At 34.7% G+C, this 24,279-nt stretch overlaps 1 protein-coding gene across 1 annotated transcript in view; it reads left to right on the top strand.

Annotated features, from left to right (window-relative positions):
• Positions 1 to 23,237, top strand: part of LOC144835961 (uncharacterized) — a 59,060-nt gene extending 35,823 nt beyond the window's left edge. The window contains exons 3-14 of the mRNA XM_078691100.1: positions 982 to 1,532; positions 5,123 to 5,234; positions 5,868 to 5,956; positions 6,975 to 7,129; positions 7,285 to 7,410; positions 8,076 to 8,312; positions 8,739 to 8,875; positions 9,168 to 9,509; positions 9,880 to 19,093; positions 19,621 to 19,827; positions 20,156 to 20,314; positions 20,753 to 23,237. Of these exons, the coding sequence (XP_078547226.1) occupies positions 982 to 1,532; positions 5,123 to 5,234; positions 5,868 to 5,956; positions 6,975 to 7,129; positions 7,285 to 7,410; positions 8,076 to 8,312; positions 8,739 to 8,875; positions 9,168 to 9,509; positions 9,880 to 19,093; positions 19,621 to 19,827; positions 20,156 to 20,314; positions 20,753 to 20,881 (11,458 nt within the window). The 3' untranslated portion in view covers positions 20,882 to 23,237. The remainder of the gene's footprint in view (positions 1 to 981; positions 1,533 to 5,122; positions 5,235 to 5,867; positions 5,957 to 6,974; positions 7,130 to 7,284; positions 7,411 to 8,075; positions 8,313 to 8,738; positions 8,876 to 9,167; positions 9,510 to 9,879; positions 19,094 to 19,620; positions 19,828 to 20,155; positions 20,315 to 20,752) is intronic.
• The last annotated feature ends 1,042 nt before the right edge of the window (positions 23,238 to 24,279 follow it).

Here is a 24,279-nt window from a genome sequence, read left to right as displayed (position 1 = left end):
ATTGTCTTTGAAAAATTGCCGCTAAGAATAATAATAAAAGATAGATTGCAAAATTCAATTTGCTCGCAGAAGACGAGTTCTTTTGAAAACTCATGAAAATTAAAATTAAACGATTGATGCATAAATTGCAATGAATACATGTACCCTACTTTTATTTAGTAGTAGTGCTTGTTTTCTTTATGTATGGTGTTGCCATGCAGTGTAGGTAGTGATTTCCAGTTACCTAATAGGCTAAGGTGATTAATAAACATATTAAAAGTCGTGTTTCTTTTGTGTAATTAGTCATGTAAAATAAAGAAAACACTACAAATTGAAATAATTAATAGTAAATAAATTATAGTGTATATAAATGTATTTATGTTTGACTGCCTACACAAGTGTTTTTTTTTTTCAGTTTGTGCCCTTAATATTTTATTTTTTATTCCTTGGAAAAACATTCAATTTTCAAAATCAATTTACAGCCTCGTTGCCGAAAGGTCCATGTACTTCTCCGCCTGGGCTGCCTTGGAAATACACCTCACAAGATTTCTCCATTCATTTCTATTCTGTGCAATTGCTTTTATATTTGCTAGATCCGTTGCCGTTTTGACTTTCAAGGAAAGGATTCTTGGAAAAACATTATTATAACAAAGGAACAATGTGATACAAGTAGAGTTCATACTCTATTGAAAAAGTGATATTAAAAATGATATCGTACCATACCATGAATGATGAGTGAATGTAAAGAATTACCTAATATTTTATGCAATAATTGCTGTACATTTGTCAGGGCACTATTGCAATATATTGATCACCAGGGAGCCATGCTTTATATTCTGAAAGGATGATAATGATCAACCAAAAAATATATCTATATAAATGTAGTTTTTATTTATGACTTCATGTTAAATAGAAACCTACCGAATTGATTTACTTTGCTTGTCGAAATAATAATTACTTTTATTTTAAAATCTTTTAAATTTATTTTTTTTTACATTTCAGAACGACGGAAGGGCGTTTTGATTCAGCATACGAAGGCAGAACTTTTGACCGTGAAAGGATTTATAATAATAATAGAACTGGTGGTACAAACGTAGCAGATGATGATACGGACTCTACGACAAGTGGTTCTTTTCGCAATCGGCGGACTTATAATAACTTTTACTCACATTCCAGAACTGAAGGGAATTACGAAGGAAATTATTACAGTGGAAATAGGGAACAATACGCGCCTGGCTACGTCCGGTCAGAGCGAACAGAAAACTATGATAGTACTAGAAAGAGTAAAAATGTAAGCAAATTGAGGACTAACAAGAGTAAGAGTGGCTCCTCTCACTCTGGCTCAGTTTCACGATCTCAAAGTTTTAGTCCTTCTCGGAGTCGATCACGGAGCCGGAGTAATAGTTCGGACTCTCGGAGTAGTACTAGTGACAATCGTTCACGGAGATCAAAAAGTAGTGATAAAGGAAGTTTAAATACGGATCATACAAGCTGTTCTGGAGTTAATAAACAATTTGGATTATGTGTTAAAAATTTACCCACAAGATCAACAGGTAAGAAAAACAAAATCTGTGCTCATTTTGTAAAACTTAGTGTGTGTTTAGTACCAATAGCCTATGTTCAGGACCTATAGCTTAAGTTCAGGACCTATAGCTTAAGTTCAGGACCTATACTGTAGCTTACTGTGTGTTCCATTCAAAGAACGGCAATAAGAAGAGTAGATCAAGATGATGTCAAGATGATAAAAGCAGATTTTAAATTCTGCTTCCATAATTACTGTTTTTCATCATCACAATCTGTCTACCATAATAGTACTTGGGAGTTTATTCATCACATTTGACACTTCATATTTGTGTGGGGTGGAGAATGATTGAATTACATTCAAATTCCTACTTATTGTTTACTAACTATCATAATAATAATCCATATTCCTTTACATTTTAAAGAAAGCATTTCCTCCAAAAAATAAGACAATTCATCATAAATGATAAACTATAAGCATATACAGTACTGTAGTGTTCTTGATTTTTGAATGCACAGTACTAGATAGAAATGACTTACAATGTAGCTGCCTGACATCAGGCCACCTTATCACATTAACACCTTAAGTACTGTGTTTTAATGTGTACATAACATTTTTGTGTACATAACCTTTTAAGATTTCTCCCTGTTAATGTTCAATTTATCATTTAGCCTAGATTGGCTAGTTGCGTAGTTTTGCCAAGTAATGGCATACTTGACCTTTAGTTGAAGTATGCGGAGAACGAAGTGAAAGTGTCGACATTGCCGCATTTCCTTAAATCAGTGTTTCCTAAACAGTGAATCATGTGATTTTAGTTTAGTAGGGATTGCAATCACTCAATGTACATTTTTGGACTTGCTATATAGCTCTGTCTATACTATCAAACTTTATGCGGCAAAAAAATGTGAATTGCCCATATATAGACATGATATTATTATTTGGGCATATCACCAGCATATTTAGGCACATCACACTGTTTTTGTCAAACTAGTTTGATAGTGTAGACAGACATTAGTTGAAGAGGCAATGAGTTATAACTCAAGCTGCTTCCTACCGTAGTATGTGTCGTACTGTCTCTATTTCAATTACTGTGATATGAATAGTCTGTACTAACTACTACTGTACATTGGATATAGACATTCGTCAAAAGTTAAATATTTTTCAAAATTGTCTTGGTGAGGTAGCATAGAAAATACATTTTAATAATAATAATAATAAGATTTTTATAGCGCACATACCACTCAAGAGTGCTGAAGGCGCATTTAAAATAAAAAACAAATCATACAAATTCCTGACCCCTGTCGCGGTCCCGGACCCCTACCTATAACTTATAAGAGAGACATTAAAAACATAAAAAAATGCAAATATTGCAACAATTAAAATACCAAATTAAAAAGTTATCTTCAATTTATTCTTTTTGTTTTTGCTAGAATACCAAATATAAATTTTAAGAAAAAACATGGACTTAAATCATTTTAGTTTAGTGTTCATTTTCGAATAAATCTGTAGTCAGAGAAAATAAATAATGAAGATGAATAGAGGTCAAACGATATTCTCTAAGGAGGTCACCATTACACTGAAAATTGGAAAATGTTCAACCTATTAAATTCAATTTAGATCCTGCATCAATATTAATATTAATTTATAAATTGTAAATTGGCCATAATTGATACCAGTTAACTGGCAATGTACTATTATTTAAAATAATTTTAATAAGACTTGGAACACGATTACAATTTTCTGTGAACGTGTGCAATAAAATTTAATAATGCAATATATATTGTAGGGTTATATATAGGGTTATATATTATTTCTTTAAAGATGTATTGTCCCCCAAAAACATGAAAAAATAAAGATTAATAAAATCAGATTTTGAATAGGCAATTTCACAGTTTTAATAAAGTTATTCACTTCTGTAGAAAAAAAATCATCAAAAATAATTATTTCACTTATATTAAAAAGACAAAAGAAATGGTTAATTTCAACCAAAAACCATTGTCTTCCAGACAATTTAGGTATATTTTGCTTTAAATTACATTTTTTTGGTGGAAAATGTTTTTTTTTTGGTTCAAGTTTTTGGTCATAGTGAATAACTATTATGTGATATTAAAATGGCATATTCAACAAAAAAAATTTAAAAAATTATTTTTTAGGGGGACAATACATCTTTAAATAGTTCATTAACAATTTTTATCAATACTTATACTTTTATAGAGATAATTAAAATACAAGTCTAAAGTCTGATGATAATGTTAGTGCAGTATTGGAAATGATACAGCATACTTTGAATATTCAATATTATCAAGCAATTTTCTTAATAATATTGAATATTCTTAAGCTCTGTCTACACTATCAAACAAGTTTGACAAAAAAGTGTGATGTTCTCAAATATGGTAGTAATATGCCTAAATATGGTAATGGTATGATATCATGTCATTATGTTTTTTTGTCACAAAGTTTGATAGTGTTGACAGAGCTTTAGTTTTAGTGAATAGAATTGTTGTACATTTTGATAAATGTAGAATTCTTCATCCTCCTAAACTGTGCTGAATCTCATTTGAATATAGTCAGTCAAACATTATTTAACCATTAGTTACCATACAACTCAAATTTCCATTCGTTTAAAAGCCATAGCTTTAATAGTATTATTCAACAAAACATGTTTTTAAACAGAAAAGACATTTGAATTTAGAAATCTGTAAAATGCTGTGACTGTTACAGTCTGCAAGCTAAACATTTGATAATCAAAGAGGGAAGTACAACAGGAAGTGACTAAGTTGTACAAAAGAGAAATCTAAGCAACTAGCAATAGGATAAGGTCAGCCTAGATGTAGTCTATTGACCTCAAAACCACAAAATTGTGTTCTTTGGGCCTAGAGGGCTTTGAGCTCTACAAAACGGAAATGTTTGAAAAAACTAAAGCTCTGTCTACACTATCAAACTTTATGTGACAAAATAAATGTGATTTTACTGTTTGACCATGTGCCCATATAAATAGACATGATGATGTCATATCATTTTTATATTGGGTATATCACTAACATATATGGGCACATCACACTTTTTGTCAAACTAGTTTGTAGACAGAGTTTTAGCAAAGCAAAAGATATTTATGATGGTGAATCGAGGTATGCATTAATTCATCAAAGAAACTGATCTTAATAATTTGATGCCATTGCTGATGAGATAAGACTTGAACGTTCTTTGTTGCTGGCTGTACTTTCCTAAACTTTTGTTTTCTATTTAAAAAGACATGAAAATGTTATCCTTATAACTTTTTTTTGTGTTTTTTTAAATAAAAAAGAGCAAATCTAATTATTCAAACGGTAAAATGTTAAGTACCACTGAATGAAAGAATTGTTGAAATTGAAAAATAACATTTTCAATGAGTTATGTTAATCATTTGCTCGAAGTTGCAGAATTTCAAATAAACTTTTTAATAATTATTATTTCCATAAATAATGAATTTGCATCTTCACAGTTGCTATAACTTTTCAATTGGAAAAAATACTTTAATTGGTTTTTGACACTTTTTATAAAATATGTCATAAAATGAATGATTAATATTAATAATCTAGGTATGAAAAATGGAAACTGAATCTATGTTATTTATTTTTTTAGATACAAGTATTAAAGATGGATTATTTCATGAATTTAAAAAGTTTGGTCAAGTTACAGCGGTCACAGTGCAGGGCAGTGCAGACGATAGGTTTGGCATTGTGTTCTTCAAAAGGTATTTTCATTTTCTTTCCATCATTTCTTTTTTTTTTTCAAATGATGATTGAATTAAGATTGGTTGCAGAGGAAAAAAGATCTCCCAGATAATGAGATAATTTGATCTGTGGATCAGATACAGAAGTTGTCTCAAATTTACCCACTGACAACAGGCAACACATTCTAGATAATTTTAAATTTTCTTGAGAAGAGTGAATTCATAAACAAACTATTTTCATAATTGTTGTGAACTCTGATAATAGGTAATTTGGTAAATGTATGGATATGGTCAACTGAAAGTTTAAAGATACAGTATACAGTAATGTCCCCCAAAAACATAAAAAATGAAGAATAATAAAATCCGACTTTATTAAATAGGCCATTTTGCAGTTTTAATAAAGTTATTCACTAATTATTTCACAAAAATTGAAAAAAAAAATGTTTTAGGACGACAATATGTCTTTTTCAATTATTGCCCAAGTTGGACATTGGGAACTATGTTGGGTTGGCCTTCTAATAGCCCACACCAGCCGCAGGACCAGTCTATGAACCCACACCAACCACGGGACCAGCCTATGAACCCACACCAACCACGGGACCAGCCTGTGAAAAAAATAAAAATAACCATATTGTTTGTTTTTGATTTATCAAGATCTGAAGACATGGAAAAGGCAATGCAGACCTCAAAAGGAAAACTATTCTTTGGATCAGAAATGCGGTTAAATGCATGGGATGGTCCAGGTAAGATCTACTGCACTGATTCTGAAGTCTTTCTAGTCTGGCCTTAAGCTCTGTCTACACTATCAAACTAGTCAACAAAAAAAGTGCCCAAATATGGTAGTGATATGCCCAAATATGGTAGTGATATGCCCAAATATGGTAGTGATATGACATCACCATGTCCATATATGGACACATCACATTTTTTTGTCACATAAGTTTGATAGTGTAAACAGAGCTTTAGAAAGAGTGAGATTTATAAAGGCTAAATTGACTATAAAATTAATAATGTAGTGCTGTATGATAACATGAATATCTTTGAAGAACCATGTGCCTGAATCATAAAAATCTAAATCTGTTGTTAAATTTCTGTTACAATATACAAACCTTTTATTACAAAAAAGGCTAGTATAGCACCACAATTCTCGTTCCACTTCTCTGCTGTCGAAAAATAAGTGGGGATTACAACATTATAAATTTTGCAAATAAACAATGTGAATTTCAACCCCGGAGGTATCTTGTAACCTTTGCATATTATATAGCTTAACTTTCCTTGAAAATTGTAAACACAATTTTAAATACCACACTGTACAGAACAACATTAATTTTGATTTTTTTTTACATATTCACTTTTGTATTTTTTAGGGATCATGTAAAAATGATTCTATTGCAGTTAATGTTTTAGTTTTATTGCAGTAACATGTGATTTTAGTTTGTTTAAATTTATGATGAGTCAATCACTGCAATAAGCAATGTGTGATTACCCAAAAAAAGCTTACTAAATAATTGCATTAAAGATTAAAGAGTAAACAAAACAGATAATATTATATTTATCAATCAAAATTACTGGGAAAATGACAATGCTGTGGGTATCATTGGCTGGAAATACAAATAAAATAAGCACAAAGCTAAGTTTAAAGATAAAGTAAAACAGCCAGAAAGAAATTGCAGAGCTTTTGAATAACACTAACCCTTTGTTATAAAAATGTCCTATCTCTTACTGCAAAGACTGTAATTAATTCCCTTTTCTTTCTTAAAGATGTTGGTGTAGATGAGAGCGATATTCGTTACTATGAGAAGGAGATGGACGAGTACCACCCACGAGCAACGCGGACACTTTTCATTGGCAATTTAGATAGGACGGTATCACGTGATGAACTCGCAGAGGCGTTCCAAAAGTATGGGGATATTCTTGTAAGTGGAATCATTGAACAAATAAAAAAAGATGACGATTGTTCTATTTTTATGTCTGCCGGCAATCTCCGGGCTTTGTAATTGTATACATAATTGTCTGGTAATGTTATGGTTATTTCTAAATGTCACACTTATTTTTAATCTTTATCTAATAGGAAATCGAGATTAAAAAGCCTCACGGTGCCCAACCATTTGCATTTCTTCAATTCTCCGATATCGACAGTGTTGTGAAAGCAAGAAAGAACATGGATGGCGAGTTTGTTGGGAAAAACAAAGTGAAGGTAGGGACATATTGAAACCATTTGGAAACAGTCTTGTTTAGTAATCATACTCCTTGTTGTTGGCTATACCATCTTCTCTCAAATCTGTAGTGTGTTAATTTTTTTCAAATTTCTTTCAACCTTTAGAATAGCATAACTAACATGAAATACAAAATAAATTGTTGGTCATTTTTTATACTCTCTAAATCGTCCACCCAGTCAAACGGTTATTAAAGACTTTTCACCTGCTTAAACGTGTGTTGTATCTGAATGATCGCCATTTGCCAAATGCAGCCTGTATTGCATCTAGATATATTTGCATATTTATAATACTGTCTCAAAGCACAGTTTGACTAATGTCTCGTACAACAACATCCATCTCTCCTACATCTCACCATTGGTATAGAGATGCCACCAAATTACAGGAGCTGAGTTGGATACAACGTATTTCGTCTAAAGCTCTGGCTACACTATCAAACTTTATGTGACCAAAAAAAATGTGATGTGCCCATATATGGAAATGATGATGTCATATTACTACCATATTTAGGCATATCACTACCATATTTGGGTACATCACACCTTTTTTGTCAAACTAGTTTGATAGTATAGACAGAGCATTTAAAATAATGTTTTCAATAGTAGACTAAACCGTATTTGATAAACATTACACCTTTACATTACAGCTTGGGTTTGGAAAGAGCATGGCAACGAATTGTGTTTGGTTAGACAACTTACCTCATAATACAAGCGAAAGTTTTCTTTATAAACTTTTCAACAACCGGTTTGGCTCTGTGTCTCGTGTTACATTTGAGAAGGCGTTTCCCAAAGCTTTGGTCCACTTTCACAACATGGACTGTGCTCAGAAAGCTGTCGTTGACGTGAAGAGTGGTCGCTTACATATATCTGGAAGAAAATTAAAGGTATGCTTGTAGTTTGATTTTCATCCATTAATTTCTTAATATCTGACTTAATGTACATACTGTAAATCTACATAATAGCAAAAAAAGAAACCGATTCCATTTGTTAACATGTTGTCAATGTGTTATTATCATTTTTTTTAGTCCTAAAATTATCATTTTTTATTACTAATGTTACACAACTATCATTTCACTCATTTGATGCTTTTGTGTAAATTATTTTTCAGACTATAATAATAATGGTAGTCTTATATAGCACCTAATACAATGTTTCTAAGCGCTTTACACACAAAAAATGATACATAAAATATCCTAAGATAATAATATCTTTACACCACCGTTAGCTGGAGAAAATAGTTTGTATATAATTTTATCTTTAATTATTGCTTTTACAGTATCTATACATTAATGTTTCTGAATCTTGTTTAGGTGGATTTTGCAAGTAGAGAATGTCAGGAACTCTTCTACGACCAAATCCAGCGTACGGTTCCAACTTTTACCGATAGAAGTCGAGAGACATCACCTACTGGTTCCTACACAAGATTCTTGAACCGGGAAACAACAAGGTACAAATTTGATTATTTTACAGAACATAATTTTATTCAGAAAAAAAAAATAGCAATGGTATACATTAGTGCAGTGCTGCGTCATTTTTCAATAAACTACAATATATGGGATGGCTGTTGCTGTCAGAAGACACGATACTTTATTTAACATCGCTAGACATAACACCGTTCGCATACATTTCACACATATTCTTCAATGATAAAACAGTTTCTTAAGTTTAAAGTACAATGGAGTTGAATGATTATTACATGATTATTAAGTTATCTAAAAACAGAGATATTACTTTTATAGTGAATTTCGTGGAAGCGGCAGCACGTCTGGTCAGTTTGAGGGTCGACGAGGAAGTCGGTCAAACAGTTACTTCGGAAGTAATTCAAGAAGTGGATCTTTGGAAGAAGGTGCTCACTTCTCAACGACCTACACCGGAAGTGGCAATGGAAATGGTACTGGATCATCAGCTGGTACCTTCTTCAACAAACAGGGGAGTTTTCACGATGATTACAATTCAGGAAGTGGTAGTTATGACCCGGATGACTCGTATGAGAAAGAACTCAGGGATTACGGGCATCACCAGCGTGAAAGACACGAACAACAGTACAAGGATGGCACGCCAAAGAGGTCATCTAAAGATAGGTAAGGTCAAAACATATTTGTGAGGTGTTGCCACAAAATGATGAGATCACATCTAGAAAGTCAATAAAATAAAATCTCTGAAATGTATATTTTCAAGAAACCCTTTGAATGAATTTCATAAACTTTATAATAACATCCATTCAGTAAAAATGTATTTCATCTTTTTCAAATTTGATCTGTTCAAAATAATGTTAAAATATGTTACATACTTTGAAATTCCAAATCCTCATAAAATCTAGATATAATTATCCAAAATTTAAAGGAAGTTAAAACATAAAATATGGTTTATAGAGTGATAATATTTCTTCTTCTCGATTGCTTCTGTAGAATATAAAGTCCTTACATTCAGATCTTTCTTTCGTTCTTACAGATCATTTGATAGAAGTCGTAAACGAAGAAGTGTTAGTGTAGACTCTCGGGATTTACATTCTTCTGATAATAGTCTACAAGACTATTGTAGCCGAAGCAATTCACCTGATTATAGCGATTCAAAACGTGCACCACGTAGTACAGTTTCTGTTCAACGAAAATCAAGAAGCAGATCTCTTTCTCCAATTGGAAGCATAATCAATAAAAAGAAATATCAATTGGATAGTATTGAACGATCAGTTATTGATTCGGATAGTGATATTTCAAAACGTGGAAAATACCGGAAGAAAGATAAAGATTTTGAGGACTCAATTTTTAATGATAAATATCGTAAAAAGAGCGGACTGCAATCTGTGTTGGATTCTAAATACTCTAAAGACTTGAAACCTGAAAAATTACGAACGGGTAGATTAAAAGATGCTATTGAGGAAACTGTGCGAGCAAATATGAAAAGAAAGGAATATGAAGAAATTCGATCTAAGCGTGTACAAGAAATGTTAAAGAACGATTCGATAGAAAGTAGTTTATTAAATGAGGGTGGTTACGATTCTGACAGGTCACTGAAGAAATTGGACAATGAAAATCAGTTGAAACGTCGAAAACTTGATTCAGATAAAAACAATGATACCGAACTGCTAAAAAAGGATGATACGCGGATTAATCGTTTAGTGAATCATTCGGATCGAATTGTTGAGGAAAAAACATTTAAAGACAATGAAAATGCATTAAGGACTAATATTATTAGCATGAACATAGCGAAATCAGCAGTTAACAGACCAACTTCTGGGGATCATAACATTCCAATTAAAATTAAGTCCGTTCTCTACGATAAGAGATTGGTAACGGAGAAATATCGTCTACAAAATACAAAACGTGAGGAAATTTTATCAGAGAAACCAAATAAAAAGGAACTTGTGAATAAATTCATGAGGAGTTTACGAACGGATGATGTGGATCCAGTTGAAATGGGACTTGAAGACATTGACATTGTGAAAGAGGATAATAACATCATGAAACAAAGAAACATTCTTATTGATGAAAAGTTAAAACATGTTGACAAACATTATAAATCATCAAAAACGGAAAGTAAATCTCCGAGAGAAAAACATTCAAAGATTACAAAGTTTCCTTTTGAAGAGAAAGTAATGTTAACACATTTGTTAGAATTTGGTGAAAGTAACGGGAGTGGCAGTGATCCTGAATGCCCCTGTTCTGATGACGAACACTTCATCAAAAGGGACTTGTTTGATCAATCTCGATCATCAACTCGAAAGATTTCGTTGAAATCGAGCAACATTCCAGATCACAATAAACCGGCCATTGACAATAGTCTGAGTTACCGAAAACAAATGGAACAATTACGGCAACAACAAAATAAAGACGACGGAAGCTCAGAAAACAAGTTATCTGTTAACACGGAACAAACTAACTCTGACCCTCTTAAGGATAATAATACTGTGGATGATATTGTTTGGACATTGATACGACTCTCACCTGTAGAGCATATGAAGAAAAAGCCTCGTAGAATATCTGATAATGCATTTTACCAGCCTAATGAGGAGAGTTTTCACAAAAGGAGTTATCGACCACGTCGGAGCAGTGAAGATGAAGAACCTGAATCTAAACCCACTGATATACCAGTATCTGTAAAAGTTGATGTTGTAAAATCAGACAATGGTAGACCGGTTGATCCTAGATTAGAACCCAGGGAACAAAGGTTGCCAGTTCGGCGTGAAATTCAACTTACACCAAAGGGAACTACCATCCCATTGAGTGTAACTGTACCAGAAATTGAGTCACCAACTGCTCTTACACCTATTAGTCCAATTGCAGACCAAAATTCCCAGCAAGCATTGGCAGACAAAGGTCATAGGCCAGGAAATGAACCAGTCAGCAATGTTACTGCACATATGAAACCTGTTGAAACAGATTCTGAAATGTCAACAGGATTGAACTATGATAAAGGAATTAATGATAGCAATATGGCAAATTTACAAGGACGTGTTACACCTGTTCATGATGAACCTTTAATACTTCCTGCAGTGTCTTCACAAGATATTCAGAGGGACCAAATGAGACGAACTCATCAGTTTGCAACAGAATTCCACCGTAATACAAGTCACACATCACAAAAAGAGAGCATATGCTCTCCTTTGTCAATTACTGGTCTGACTGATTCAATGCATTCAGCCCATGCTAAGTTTGGCTTCTCAAGAATTCCTGATGTTCAGGACAAAACAATGGACAATGCATTCTTGCAACCAACATCATTTGAAGCTAAACTTAGCACTTTTACATTACGGAATTCTTTACGAACTTCTGTTCCATCATTGTCTGGTGAGAACAAAACGGAGCCATTGTCTACTAGGATGATGGCAGAGAAAGGTTATCGAATTAGAAAGAAATCAGCTGTACCATCAACTGAAGTGTCAACGTCAGTTGTGACGACTACCACAGCTATTTCAATAATGTCTACCACAACTGTAACAAATTCTACACCTACAGAAATTGCAAAGACATCCACAATAGAGACAACACCTGTTAAAGAGGATGGAGAAGCTAGAGGTCGCAGAATTAGTATCTTTGATCAAGATTCAGCTCGACTAGCACATAGCACACAGAGATTTAATCGCAGACCTTCTCTACCGGTAGGAGAGAAGTCGCCGACAGGGTTTTATACAGGTTTAGACCCTTTAGGAAGACGAATCCATCCTCAGAATGTGGCCTATAATCCTAAAGGGCTGTTACCACATGCCTCTTCGAACTTAACTTCATCTGTTTATTCTGTCACTAGCAGTATGCCTTTACAACGTGACTCTCTACCGAACAATTTACATGATCCGAGACCTTTAAAAGGAACTATCAACAATTATAACATGGTTCAACCTAAAGAAAAACCAGTGATTTTGTCGGACTCACAAACTGAAGACAGTACTGTTGATGTCTTATCAGGAAAACCAGTTGCTCCTTACACACCAGTAAAGGTTCATACTGTTGAGGAAAGACCACAACTGAAAGATCACAGAGATTTTGTAAGAATATCTGCTGCTGTTCCTAATCAGAAGTCTGAAACAGCCGAACCAACTCCATCAGCAACTTCTTTTGATTCTGTGTCGCCGAAACCAACAAAAGAGATAGAGACACCACAAATTAAACAGGAACCTCCTTCTGATGATGTGTTTAAGAAGAGTTTAAGTAACATACCAAATGTGGTGAAAGAAGAAATTAAGAAAGAAGTTACAACTTCTTGTATCAGTGGTCCATCTTTACCAGGAAAAGAGGAGAATGAGTTGCCATCTCCAAAGGAAATTAAGCCTGATACAACAATGGCCAAGTTACCCAATGAAAGTGCTCAATCACCGCCTGTTGTGACAACAAGTCCAGAGTCTATACCATTGAAATCTATCCTTAAGAAAGACAAAACTGATTATTCTCTGCCATCTGGTCCAGTTTCCTCGAAATCCACTGATAGCAAAACTGATCCACCGCCTGAAGTACCAGTTAAGAAACCAAAAGATCAGTCTCTAAAAAGAAAAAGGTCACCGAGTCCAATAGGAAAAGCTGCAAATTCTAATTCAAAAGCCAGTCTGTCAATGAAGAACCAAAGTAAAATATCCACCACTGGAAAACCAGTTGCGAAGAAGTCAAATAAAATAACCAATTCGGACAGTAAGATTGATAAACCAATTGGAAGTGTGAAGAAATCTGGTGTAAAAACGAATAAGGACAAGTCAAGCATTACTATGAAAGAACAAAGCAAACTAAGTACTACGGGAAAAGATAAATTAAACACAGTTGCTAAAGATTTATCAAGTAAACAATTTTCTAAAGAATCTAAACCATCCATAAAGGAGTCCAACAAAGCAACTAACATCAAAGACGTTAAAGACAATAACAAGAATGTTTCTACTGCTAAAGAGGGAACAAAAACAACAGTTTCAAATAAAGACACTTCAAAGACATTGACAAAAGATTCTATTAAACAATCTGCTAAAGATACTGGAAAATCTAGTACAGTTACTAAAGAATCTAATAATAAGTCTAATAACACAAATAAAACTCTGAAAGAAAAGAAATCAGTAATTGAAACAGAGACTAAAGTAACAAAGCATAATAAGGATGGAAGTAAAGAATATGTTACCAAGCAGGAAAAGAAAGAATTCAGTAATGTTTCATTAGATAAAAAGAAAGATGATGCTAAGAAACCCGAGATAAAAGAAAAAGACAATAAAACCAAGTTGGTTCCATCTAAAGGAAAAAAGAAAGATATCAAGGAAAAGATAAAGAAAGAGAAAGTAGAAGATCCTGACGAAAAGCCACATTTAGAAAAAGAAACAAAACCAGTTAAGAAAAAGGTTGAAGAGGAGGTTAAGCTTACAAAAGCATTAAAACATTTAAGTGGAAAATCAAAGAAACCAGGAGATAGGAAAGTAAAAGATGAATTTAAGAAAGAGGAAGGAAAAGTAAAACATCAAGAGTCAAAGGTGAAGGAAGACACAAAGGTCAAAGTTGAATGTAAAGTGAAAGAAGAACGAAATATAAAGGATGATTTGAAATCCAAGAAAATAAAGAACTCAACCAATAAAGTAATAAAACCAAAGGAAAAGAAACCACCTGTTCCAGAGGTTAAGAAAAAGATTCTTCAGGTTTCTGACATCTATTCTGATTCAGATGATAGTGATTCGGACTCTGAAATTAGAGACATTTTAACTCCGAAAACTAAGAGAGAAGGAAGAACAGTCATATATGACTCATCAGATTCAGATGAAGAAATTCCACCAGTTCAGGAACCTCCTCCAAAGAAGACAAAAGTAGTAAAAAAGAAGCAAGTAAAAGACAAGGAATACTTATTGGATGTTAAACCTAAGGGTGTAAAATCTAAAGAAATCCAAGAAAAGGATAACAAAAAGGAACCACAAAAGAAGAAGAAGGTAGATTTGGAAATGACATCGGAAAAGCCAATTAAGAATACTTTTAGAAATAAGGATGATGCAAAAGAAAGCAAAAAGAAAGATGAGAAGAAAAAATCAAAGCAAGAGAAAGAGTCAGTTGTCCATCAACAGTTAGAAGAGAAAGAAGTAAAAGATGATTCTGATAAAGAAAAAGTAGTTACAGAAATTATTGATGATCATCTATCAGATATTGATACAGGTGTTTCAGAAAATGAAACCCATCTAAAAAGTAAGAAATTGGACAAAGAGAAAACAAAGAAAAAGGTAAAGAAAGCTAAGAAAGACAAAATAATTACCGAACCAATTGACAACAAGCATTCAAAGAAATCAAAGAAGTTGAAGAAGAAATCTACACCAACTGAAGAGAGTAAGCCAGAGGAACTAAATGAGCAAGAGCCTATTGCTGAAGAAATTCCAAATAAAAGGGACTTTTTCGGTGATGATATAGAAGAAAATGAATTTGAAGACTCAGACTGTTTGATTATGTCTATTGATGATGAGAATGAATCAAACTTAAAAATTGATGAGGAACTAATTGATAAGATTGAGTGTCCCAAAACTCCAAATGTGTCTCTGTCTGAGCCTGAACCATTGAAAGATGATGAGGAGCAGCAGGTAGAAGAACAACCAGTTAAAGAAAAGAAAAAACAAAAGAAGAAAGAAAAGAAGAAGCTTAAATTAGAAGAAACTGAATGTAAAGATTTTGATATTGATGAATCATTAGAAGATTTAAAACCACTTTCAATTGATGATGAATTGAACATTGCTGAAGATCTTCCTCACGGCGAACATATAATTCAAGAAGAAGAACATCATGATCCATTAGAGGATGAAAGAATTGAATTAAAAGAAGAAGAGCAATTATTCCAATCAGATGAAAAACCTTTTGATGATAAGGATCGACTGTTTATTGAAACTGATGAGAAACCTGAATTGCCAGATAGTAGTCTGTATGCAGAATGTGACTTAAAAGAAACCGGCGATCTCACAATCGTAGAAGAAACAACTCCAAAATCTGAACCTAACAATGTTTATTCAAATTTTGAATCGATAGAAGCACAAGACACAAAAACTGGTGTTACAGAATTAGAACCAGTGATTAAATCTGCTCATGAAACTGACAGTGAGCCCGCTAGAGAGGATGCAGTGAGAGGTAAAAGTAAACCTAAAAAGAAGTCTAAATCTGGGAGAAAGCCAAAGAAATCACAAGCTGAGAAAAAAGCAGTAGAAGCTGCTTCAGAACAACCTTGTCAAGAGGAACTACCTGCTGTTCTTGAAATCCAACAGCCTAATTTGTTTGAAGAAGAATCAAATACAAAGGAAAATGTAGATAATGTTGTAGCAGAATCATCTAGTGCGATTTCTACTGATGTCAACTCTGTTGAATTAGCCACAAGATTGATTGAAAATTTTCCAGACTCGATTCAAACAATTCCAGAACCATCTAGTGTAGACACTTCTGGTATGGTTGACTCAAAACTTAAGGAGAATGAAACACTTGCTGCTAAAGAAGAAGCAAAAGAGGAGGTCTTAGATGCAGTGAAATGGATGGAGATTGAAATGGATTACCAAGAACCATCATTTACAGCTCCAAGTGAAACACAAGATGCATCAGAAATAATTCCAATTGAACAACCTATTGAAGCAAAGCCAGAAAGAGTTGAACCCCCTATTGTGGAAGAAGTACCAGAACCAGTGGATGTGCCAATCAAAGTTGATGTTCCTGAGGAAAAACCAAAAAAGAGAACTCGTGGAAAAGGTGGCAGAGGCAGTAAATCAAAGCCTACTATAATGGAACTGATGCAAGAGAAACCAATTGCTATTATTGAAAACCCAATAGTTGCAGCACCTGCAGGAATCAGTGTTGATGCACTACCAACACCAGGCAGTCTTCCTCTTCCTCCTCCTCCTGCTGAACCAGCCACAGAAAACAAACATGTGGCGGTAGATACCTCTTTGCAAGATACTCATGACCACAATTTAACAATTGATACAGAGGTTAAAGAGACTAAACCAAATGTTAGGAGTTCTGCTAGGAGGAATATTGATCCTTATGATTTTAATGAAGAAGACACAAGTTATCAACGAAAAGGAAGGCAAGGAAAATACAATAATTCAAAGAAACAAACAGAGGCCGCAATCGATTCTGAACCAAAACTAGCTGAAACTGTAAATTCTGAAAACAAAGTTCCAGATGATCCTTATGAGTTTAAAGGAAGTCCAGCTGAGGAAAAAGAGAAAAGTTCTCCAAGCAAAGCAACACGCAAGCCCAAGACACCGACAAGACGTCCAACTGGGCGTGCTAGTAGAAGTCGTAGTGCTTCTCTTAAAGGAAAAGATCTAAAGACAAAGGATGAACTACTAGCTGAACCATTATCTGAACCTCTACCTGCATCACCAAAACCTGACACAGTAGCAAAGTTGCTTCAGAGAGAAGCAAACCAGAATGCAATTTCCTTTGATAGTGGAAAGAAATTGTCATCATTACCTTCTGGAGCACGAGTACCAATGGTTTCTAATCCTGCTGTACCATATATACTTAACCCATCACTTGCAGCTTCAATGGCACCGACAATTCCAACAACACTGTCACAAGGACTTGTTCCAGGACCAACTCCAGCCATTACTTCTCAAATTCCAACAATTCAATTGACTTCTTCAGCTGTTCCTTCACCACAAGTCACTATCCCATCTAAAACAAACACCCAGGAAAACCTACTCACAGCTCAACTGATTTCAGCACCTATAGTAACTCAGGTTCCAACACAACCTGCAATGGTTTGTCCTGTTTTACCTGGTAACATCAGTTTTCAAAACAGTAAGTCTCAAGAAATGGGCACAAATATCGCTTTGACTCCAGCACAGCAAGGGCCACCACCTAAGAAAACTAGAGGCAGGCAACGTAAAAAAGATGAAACTGCTCAAAAGCTGATACAACAGCAGCAACAGCAGCAGTTGATGCAGCAACAACTACATCACCTGCAGCAGCAGCAGCAACAACAACAACAGCAGCAGCAACAGGAACAACAAACGCAAGATTCATTGCCAACAAAAGCAGAAACCATGCAACATCAACCACAAATTGCTTTAACAAGACCACCAGTACTAGGAATACCACTACAGGTCCATGTTCCCCAGCACCCTCAGCAGACTATCAAACCAACACATTTAAGTCCAGCACCAGGTGTGGTTGAACCAGCAGAGAAAGTGGGTTTTGTTACCGAACAACCCCGAATATACCAGACAGGACTTGGACCTCAAGTTAGTGTTTCAGCTCTTGCCCATCAGGCAAATTTGACTGCTCAATTGCAATCATTTTCTGTTCCAACATCAGTGACAGCCACAACTTATGCTGCAGCTAGTGTTCTACGTGAGAGGTTAATGTTGACAACTTCAGCAGCAAATCCGACTAAGGGTCGAGAAAATACTAAAGTTGTCACATCACAGATGCAGTATGTACCTGGCTATGCATTGTCAACATCAGCATCGGATGTAAGAGCAAAGAATGAAGCTCACCATGGAGTGATCCAAGCAAATAATGACTATGTATCTCAGGAAAGGAAAGAACCTCACCAAGTGGCTCCGCCTGGTAGAGCACCACATCCTAACGTTCATGTAGTTGGAGGACCTCTATACTATATTCCACCGACAGATGCTGTGTCCATAAGGCCATTGACACCTGGTTTTCCACAGCAAATGGTACCACCTGGAATTTTCCCATACCGATTATACACAGGTGTTGAACATCTGCCACTTTCATCTCCTGTCGGAAACATACCATCACCTCGAATGCCAATTCCACCGGTGTCCTCTCCAGGACTTTCACCAAAAATAATTTCTCCGAATTCACAGTTAACACATAAAAGAGGCACACCACCTGTCTCAATGACTGAAAAGAAGGATGATGATCCGACCAACAAAGCTGGTCATATCAACGTGCCAGGCATGCCACTAACGAGAATTGGTGGAATTGGATATTCACCAAGGATACACCATATGCCGCCTGTGATAACAGAGCCACACCTGAGCACACCAAAAGTCACAGAACAACAAGTTATGTTGAACACTCCAGACATGTATAAGATGCCTGCTGGTTACCATCCCGGTGAAGGACATCCCAACGATCCTCATTCACAAGCTAGGAGGATTCCACCACCAGGTATGGACTCAACTGGTCCACATCCAGTTCACAACAGGATACCACCACCGCCGGCTTCATCACCTATGCAGAGAAAACAAGATCATCTTGGAAACATAATTTTGGTGAGTTGACCTTCTGTTTGACCCCAATGGTAGTATAAAAAATCAGTAGAAACGATGATTGCTTTAAGCAGATAACCAGCTCCTCAAACTCTTCTCTGTTTGTATGCAAGCAGTGGGAGTAAATCACTGAAATGTGTTCGAGTTACCAGTCTCACTGTAAAGCTTTGTCTACACTATGATGTGCCCAAATATGGTGGTGATATGCCTAAATATGTTAGTGATATGACAACATCATGTCCATATATGGGCACATTACATTTTGTTGTCACATAGAGTGTGATAGTGTAGACAGAGCTTTATTAAGGGCATGAACATAACACTTCCTTTTTTAAACACAAATAAAAAATTCCGAAACCAATTGAAATAAATTGTGGAAAGCATAATTTTTCAAACCTTTTAAAAAAGTTGTGAAAATTTTAAACTTTCTAAATCAAAAAATTATTTTTTGGTCAGGCCAAGGGATCGCTTCCTCTATCCAAAAAATAATGTGGTTTTATACTAACTTATTCCTTACATTTGTTTTGCAGAGATACCCTATAATGTGGCAAGGAGTTTTAGCCTTAAAGAATGAGACAGCATTTATCCAGATGCACTATGTATCCGGTAACATGGATGTAGCTGGTCAGGCACTAAATCAGACCATGTCAATGGAGGAGGGATCGCCACCGTTGAGAGTAGCTCAGAGGATGAGATTAGAGCAATCACAGCTGGATGGTGTTGGTAGAAGAATGAAGGTAGGGTAAAATGAATGTGAATAAAATCTACTGTTCTCACGGTCTAGAGACAAGAATCTTAAAAACTGATTTATAAACTAATATTACTTATAAGGACTAAAAAATTAACATTATAAAAGTCAATCTTATACAGCACCTAATGCTCAAAGCTTTCACATCATTACCCTGGTCGTTGGATCAAACGCGTATGGACTGCTACCAGGTACCCATTTGTACACCTGGGTAGAGAGAGGCAAGTAGTGTCCCAAACTCCAGATCCTGCGATCCTCCACGCCACATTAAATTGAATAAAATTGTAAAACTAATTTTCTACTACTATATCTTACAGGTTGAATCAGAATGTTGTATTCTGATTGCTTTGCCTTGCGGAAGAGATCACCAGGACGTAATGTCACAGACTGGCGCCCTCAACACCGGATTCATCACCTATCTTCAACAGAAACAAGCCGCTGGAATTATTAATGTGCCTCACCCTGGATCTAATCAGGTTGGTGTAAATTAGAAAATGTTATCACAACTTTGTTTTAATGAGTGAAAATTCCAGATGGTACCATTTTCTGTGGAAACCCAGGTGTCAATGGCCTTATGGACACACCATAGACAGACAGACTAAGGTTATGGATATAGTAGAACCCTGTCTGCCTCATTTAATATAGCAGTCAATCTTTCAACTCATTAAATAATCTCCACCATCCAAGTCATAAAGGGATACTTTTAGTACCCAAGAAAATATCGCTGTAATTGGGCTTTTTTCCTAATTAGCAGTTGGTCGTAGGTTTAAAACATACATTTTCCATTTTTTTCATGCAAAAGTTATTTCGTGCCACAAAAAAGGGTTCTACTCTATTCAGAAAATCATCATAAATACTGTTACTACGTTTTGGTGTACTTCTCTAACAAAGTATTTGTTTTATTTTCTATTTAGCCTGCGTTTGTTGTGCATATATTTCCACCATGTGAATTCACGCAAGTTCATCTAGCACATGTAGCACCGGATTTCTTTCGGGACATCGCAGATCTTGCTCATCTAATGATCGTCATAGCAACAACGTGATACTAAATAGAGACGTTGTAGAGAATTTATTGTAGAAGATTTGAGAGACTAATTTGAAAAGATATTTGATGTTAAAGACTACAGAGTAGTTTATTTTTAATCCAAAGATGTATATACAGTTCTACAGGAGATATATCTCAAGAAATCAGAGATTATAAATAATAGAAGATTATTGTACAATTTAGGATTAACTGTGATGTTGAATTAAGAGATTAGCACCTGTAATGGGGCACATGCATTGGCCACCTGGAATAGCCAAATGTATTGGCCACCTGACATAGTAACATGTATTGGCCACCTGGAGTAGTAACATGTATTGGCCACCTGGAAGAGCCGCATATATTGGCCACCTGGAATAGTCACATGTATTGTCCACCTGGAATAGCCACATGTATTGGCCACCTGGAATAGCCACATGTATTGGCCACCTGGAATAGCCAAAGGGATTGGCCACCTGGAAGAGCCACATGGATTCAATAATCAGTTTGCCTACCTGGAAAAAGCCTTACGATTTATAGCCAACTATAAACAAGCACTTGCTAGGGAAACATTTTTTGCCACCTGGATTATTTAAATTCAGGCTTGGTAGACAAGGAGCAAGCATAGTTGTGGCTATTTATACACAGACATCCGTATATGACCAAGTGATTGAAACAAGGATTGAATTTGCATTTATTGGATGCTTTTTCAAGTTGTTGTTTACCAACTGAAACTTAAGACTTCAAACGTAAAACTTTGATCAAACATTTCAGAATGCGGAGAAAAAAATATTTTCCTCACCGTAAACATAAATAAGAATTGTGAAATCAACTGCACACAAACACATTGACCGTCGTCGTTCTCAATGCATTCCAAAATACATGATTCACGGATAAAATGAACTGAAAGAGGGCGGTATTTATAAATTTAATCGATGCCTTTCCTCGAGTAAATTATTTGATGATTTGTGTCGTGATTCAGACATTGCGTTGTTTGTACTCTGCACATGTGTTGGACTTTCACCGAGTGTATTTTAACCATCTGCAATTTTGTCTCTTCGATACTTCACGGTATTAAATGTGTGTTATAAACAAAGTTATTTTTCTATAACGTAGATATTTGAAAATTCGGTAGAATTATAAAAGTGTTGACTTGTTAGGGACAAAGACATAAAGTCGTAGTTTGGAGATTTTTTTCTAATTTTTTTTTTTTTTTAGAAAAATATAAGCTCAGATAAATAAAGCCTTGATTGTATAGTGATATATAAGTTGATTAGTGATGCCGCGTTAGTAAGCTGTTTCTTTGTTTGGTGGAAACGTTTTTTGGAATGGATGAGACATAGCGTTATGGAACAGTTCTTGCATCCGTCCAATAGCCTAAGATCCTGCGTGGATGATTTCTTAATTTATTTCAAGAAATTCCTATTTTACCCATTTACACATATTTAGTTCATTCTAATCATTTACCCTTTCTTTATTAATTACACATCAACTAAATGTTAACATATTTTCAGATTGTTTTATCTTTTTATTTTATTTAACCAAGCAAACTAGTAAAATCCTCTTATTATTGTTATAATTATTGTTATTAATTGTGTATAATGTTTTGATTGTTTTTGTGGTGTGTGTGAGTGTGTATTGTAAGAAACGAACGTAGGCAATATGAAGAAAAATGTAAATATTGTAAACTATTATCCCTGAGATCATGTGACTTGTGACATTTAGACGTCGTCTGACCATCCCAAAGTGCATTGAACCTGTCACTAGTTTGTTTGTTGTGTGTTCATGTCTCATTATGTCATAGCGACCTCTATGTTAGTAATGGATTGAGAATATAATATTTTAACAACCATTTTGTGTATGTGTGTAGTGTATTTGTTGTAACTATTATGTTTTGATCAATGACTGAATTATTTACAATGTCTTTTATCAATTTTTACAAACTAGTATTTTTTCCAATTTCTCATTTAGTTATTTTTTCTTGGTTGCTTTGATCACTTTTCAATGTGACATTTTTAATCATATTTTTCACTTATAGTTATGGATAATTATCATCAGACACCATTTTGTTCTAAACTTTCTAAACTCTTTTTTAAGGAACATAGTACAATATTTTATTATACAAATTTTAACACAAATTTGTCAACTGAAAACCACTTTTTCTTCATTTTCTTAATGATGGTAATTGAACATTTTTTGCGCCTAAATGTGTATTATTAATTTGATGTTTGATGCCATTTTGGGATGGTGCATAATTAGCCGCAGAGGGCGTTATGATCTTCGTTTTGTACGTAACATTTTTTCGTGTAAATAAACTATGAAGTGAGATCTATTTTCCAATGTCATGGAATAAAATGGATGAAATGTAAACAAACAAATGTCTTGTATTCTTTCAATTTTTGTATTTTCAATGACGTATTTATTCATCCAATCTTGAGTCGAGATTTAACACGCGCGCGTACGTGTCATCACTCTGGCTCTAGTGGTGTCACTGATGAAATGACAGGGTTACTTGAACAGTCGCAGTACCACACTGAGATACAATTAGAATTGTCTACCGTATATACTTGAGACCCAACGACAAATGGCGTGTCAGGTATGATACGCAGCATGCGCACATACAACCTCTTAAACATATATCACCATATCGCGATCCCTGGTAAAGTGAAGAAAATAGCTTTTTTTTTTTTAATTTAGAGTTGGAAGATATTTCCAAGCCAACCCTATCTGATGGTACCACCCAGAAGAGCCACGTGGGTTTGATCGCCCATATAATTGGCTCATAAATGTTGCTGGTTTCCCGCGAAATTTCGCGGCCGCTTCTACGCTGGGTTGTTGTAGGAAGATGTTAGATGTACAGTTTACTCGTCCATTACGTAGGTGATCGTTGCTTTTTCCCCGCAGTGCTGATCAAAACAGCCATTTGTTTATTCAATCTTGCCATTTAGAAAAAAGTAAATTCTTAATGAGTTTTGCTGGCATCATCAGTCTTCTTAATGCTTGTCTAATAATATCCTTAGTCTTTGGAGAATCTATTTAATGTTATTATCTGATTAATGTCATTAAGCATACAGGCTTCTATGTAACTTTAGGCTACCAATGGTCATTTCCGGCAGGCGATGCGATGCTGCTGTCTTGGCTAATCACATCATTCAAAATTGTCTTACGATCACAATTACGGTACATAAACAAGCTCTACGTTTATTGAGAATTAAACATAATTTTCAATCAGATATGACAGCCTTGTTGTCTAATTAAAATAGGTAAATTCAATTCAATATTTATTGAGATCTTTCAATTTATTCAAAATCACCTCAGATTGGAAAGAAATAATGTATATTTATATTGTTTGATACACGCAAACAATTTTGAGTATTTTCGGATTAAAAAACGCTGATAATGTACAAAATAATAATTACA

This window comes from Antedon bifida, chromosome 2, assembly GCF_963402885.1.
Source record: "Antedon bifida chromosome 2, ecAntBifi1.1, whole genome shotgun sequence".
Classification (NCBI taxonomy): domain Eukaryota; kingdom Metazoa; phylum Echinodermata; class Crinoidea; order Comatulida; family Antedonidae; genus Antedon; species Antedon bifida.
This window is presented reverse-complemented; position numbering and strand designations above follow the sequence as displayed.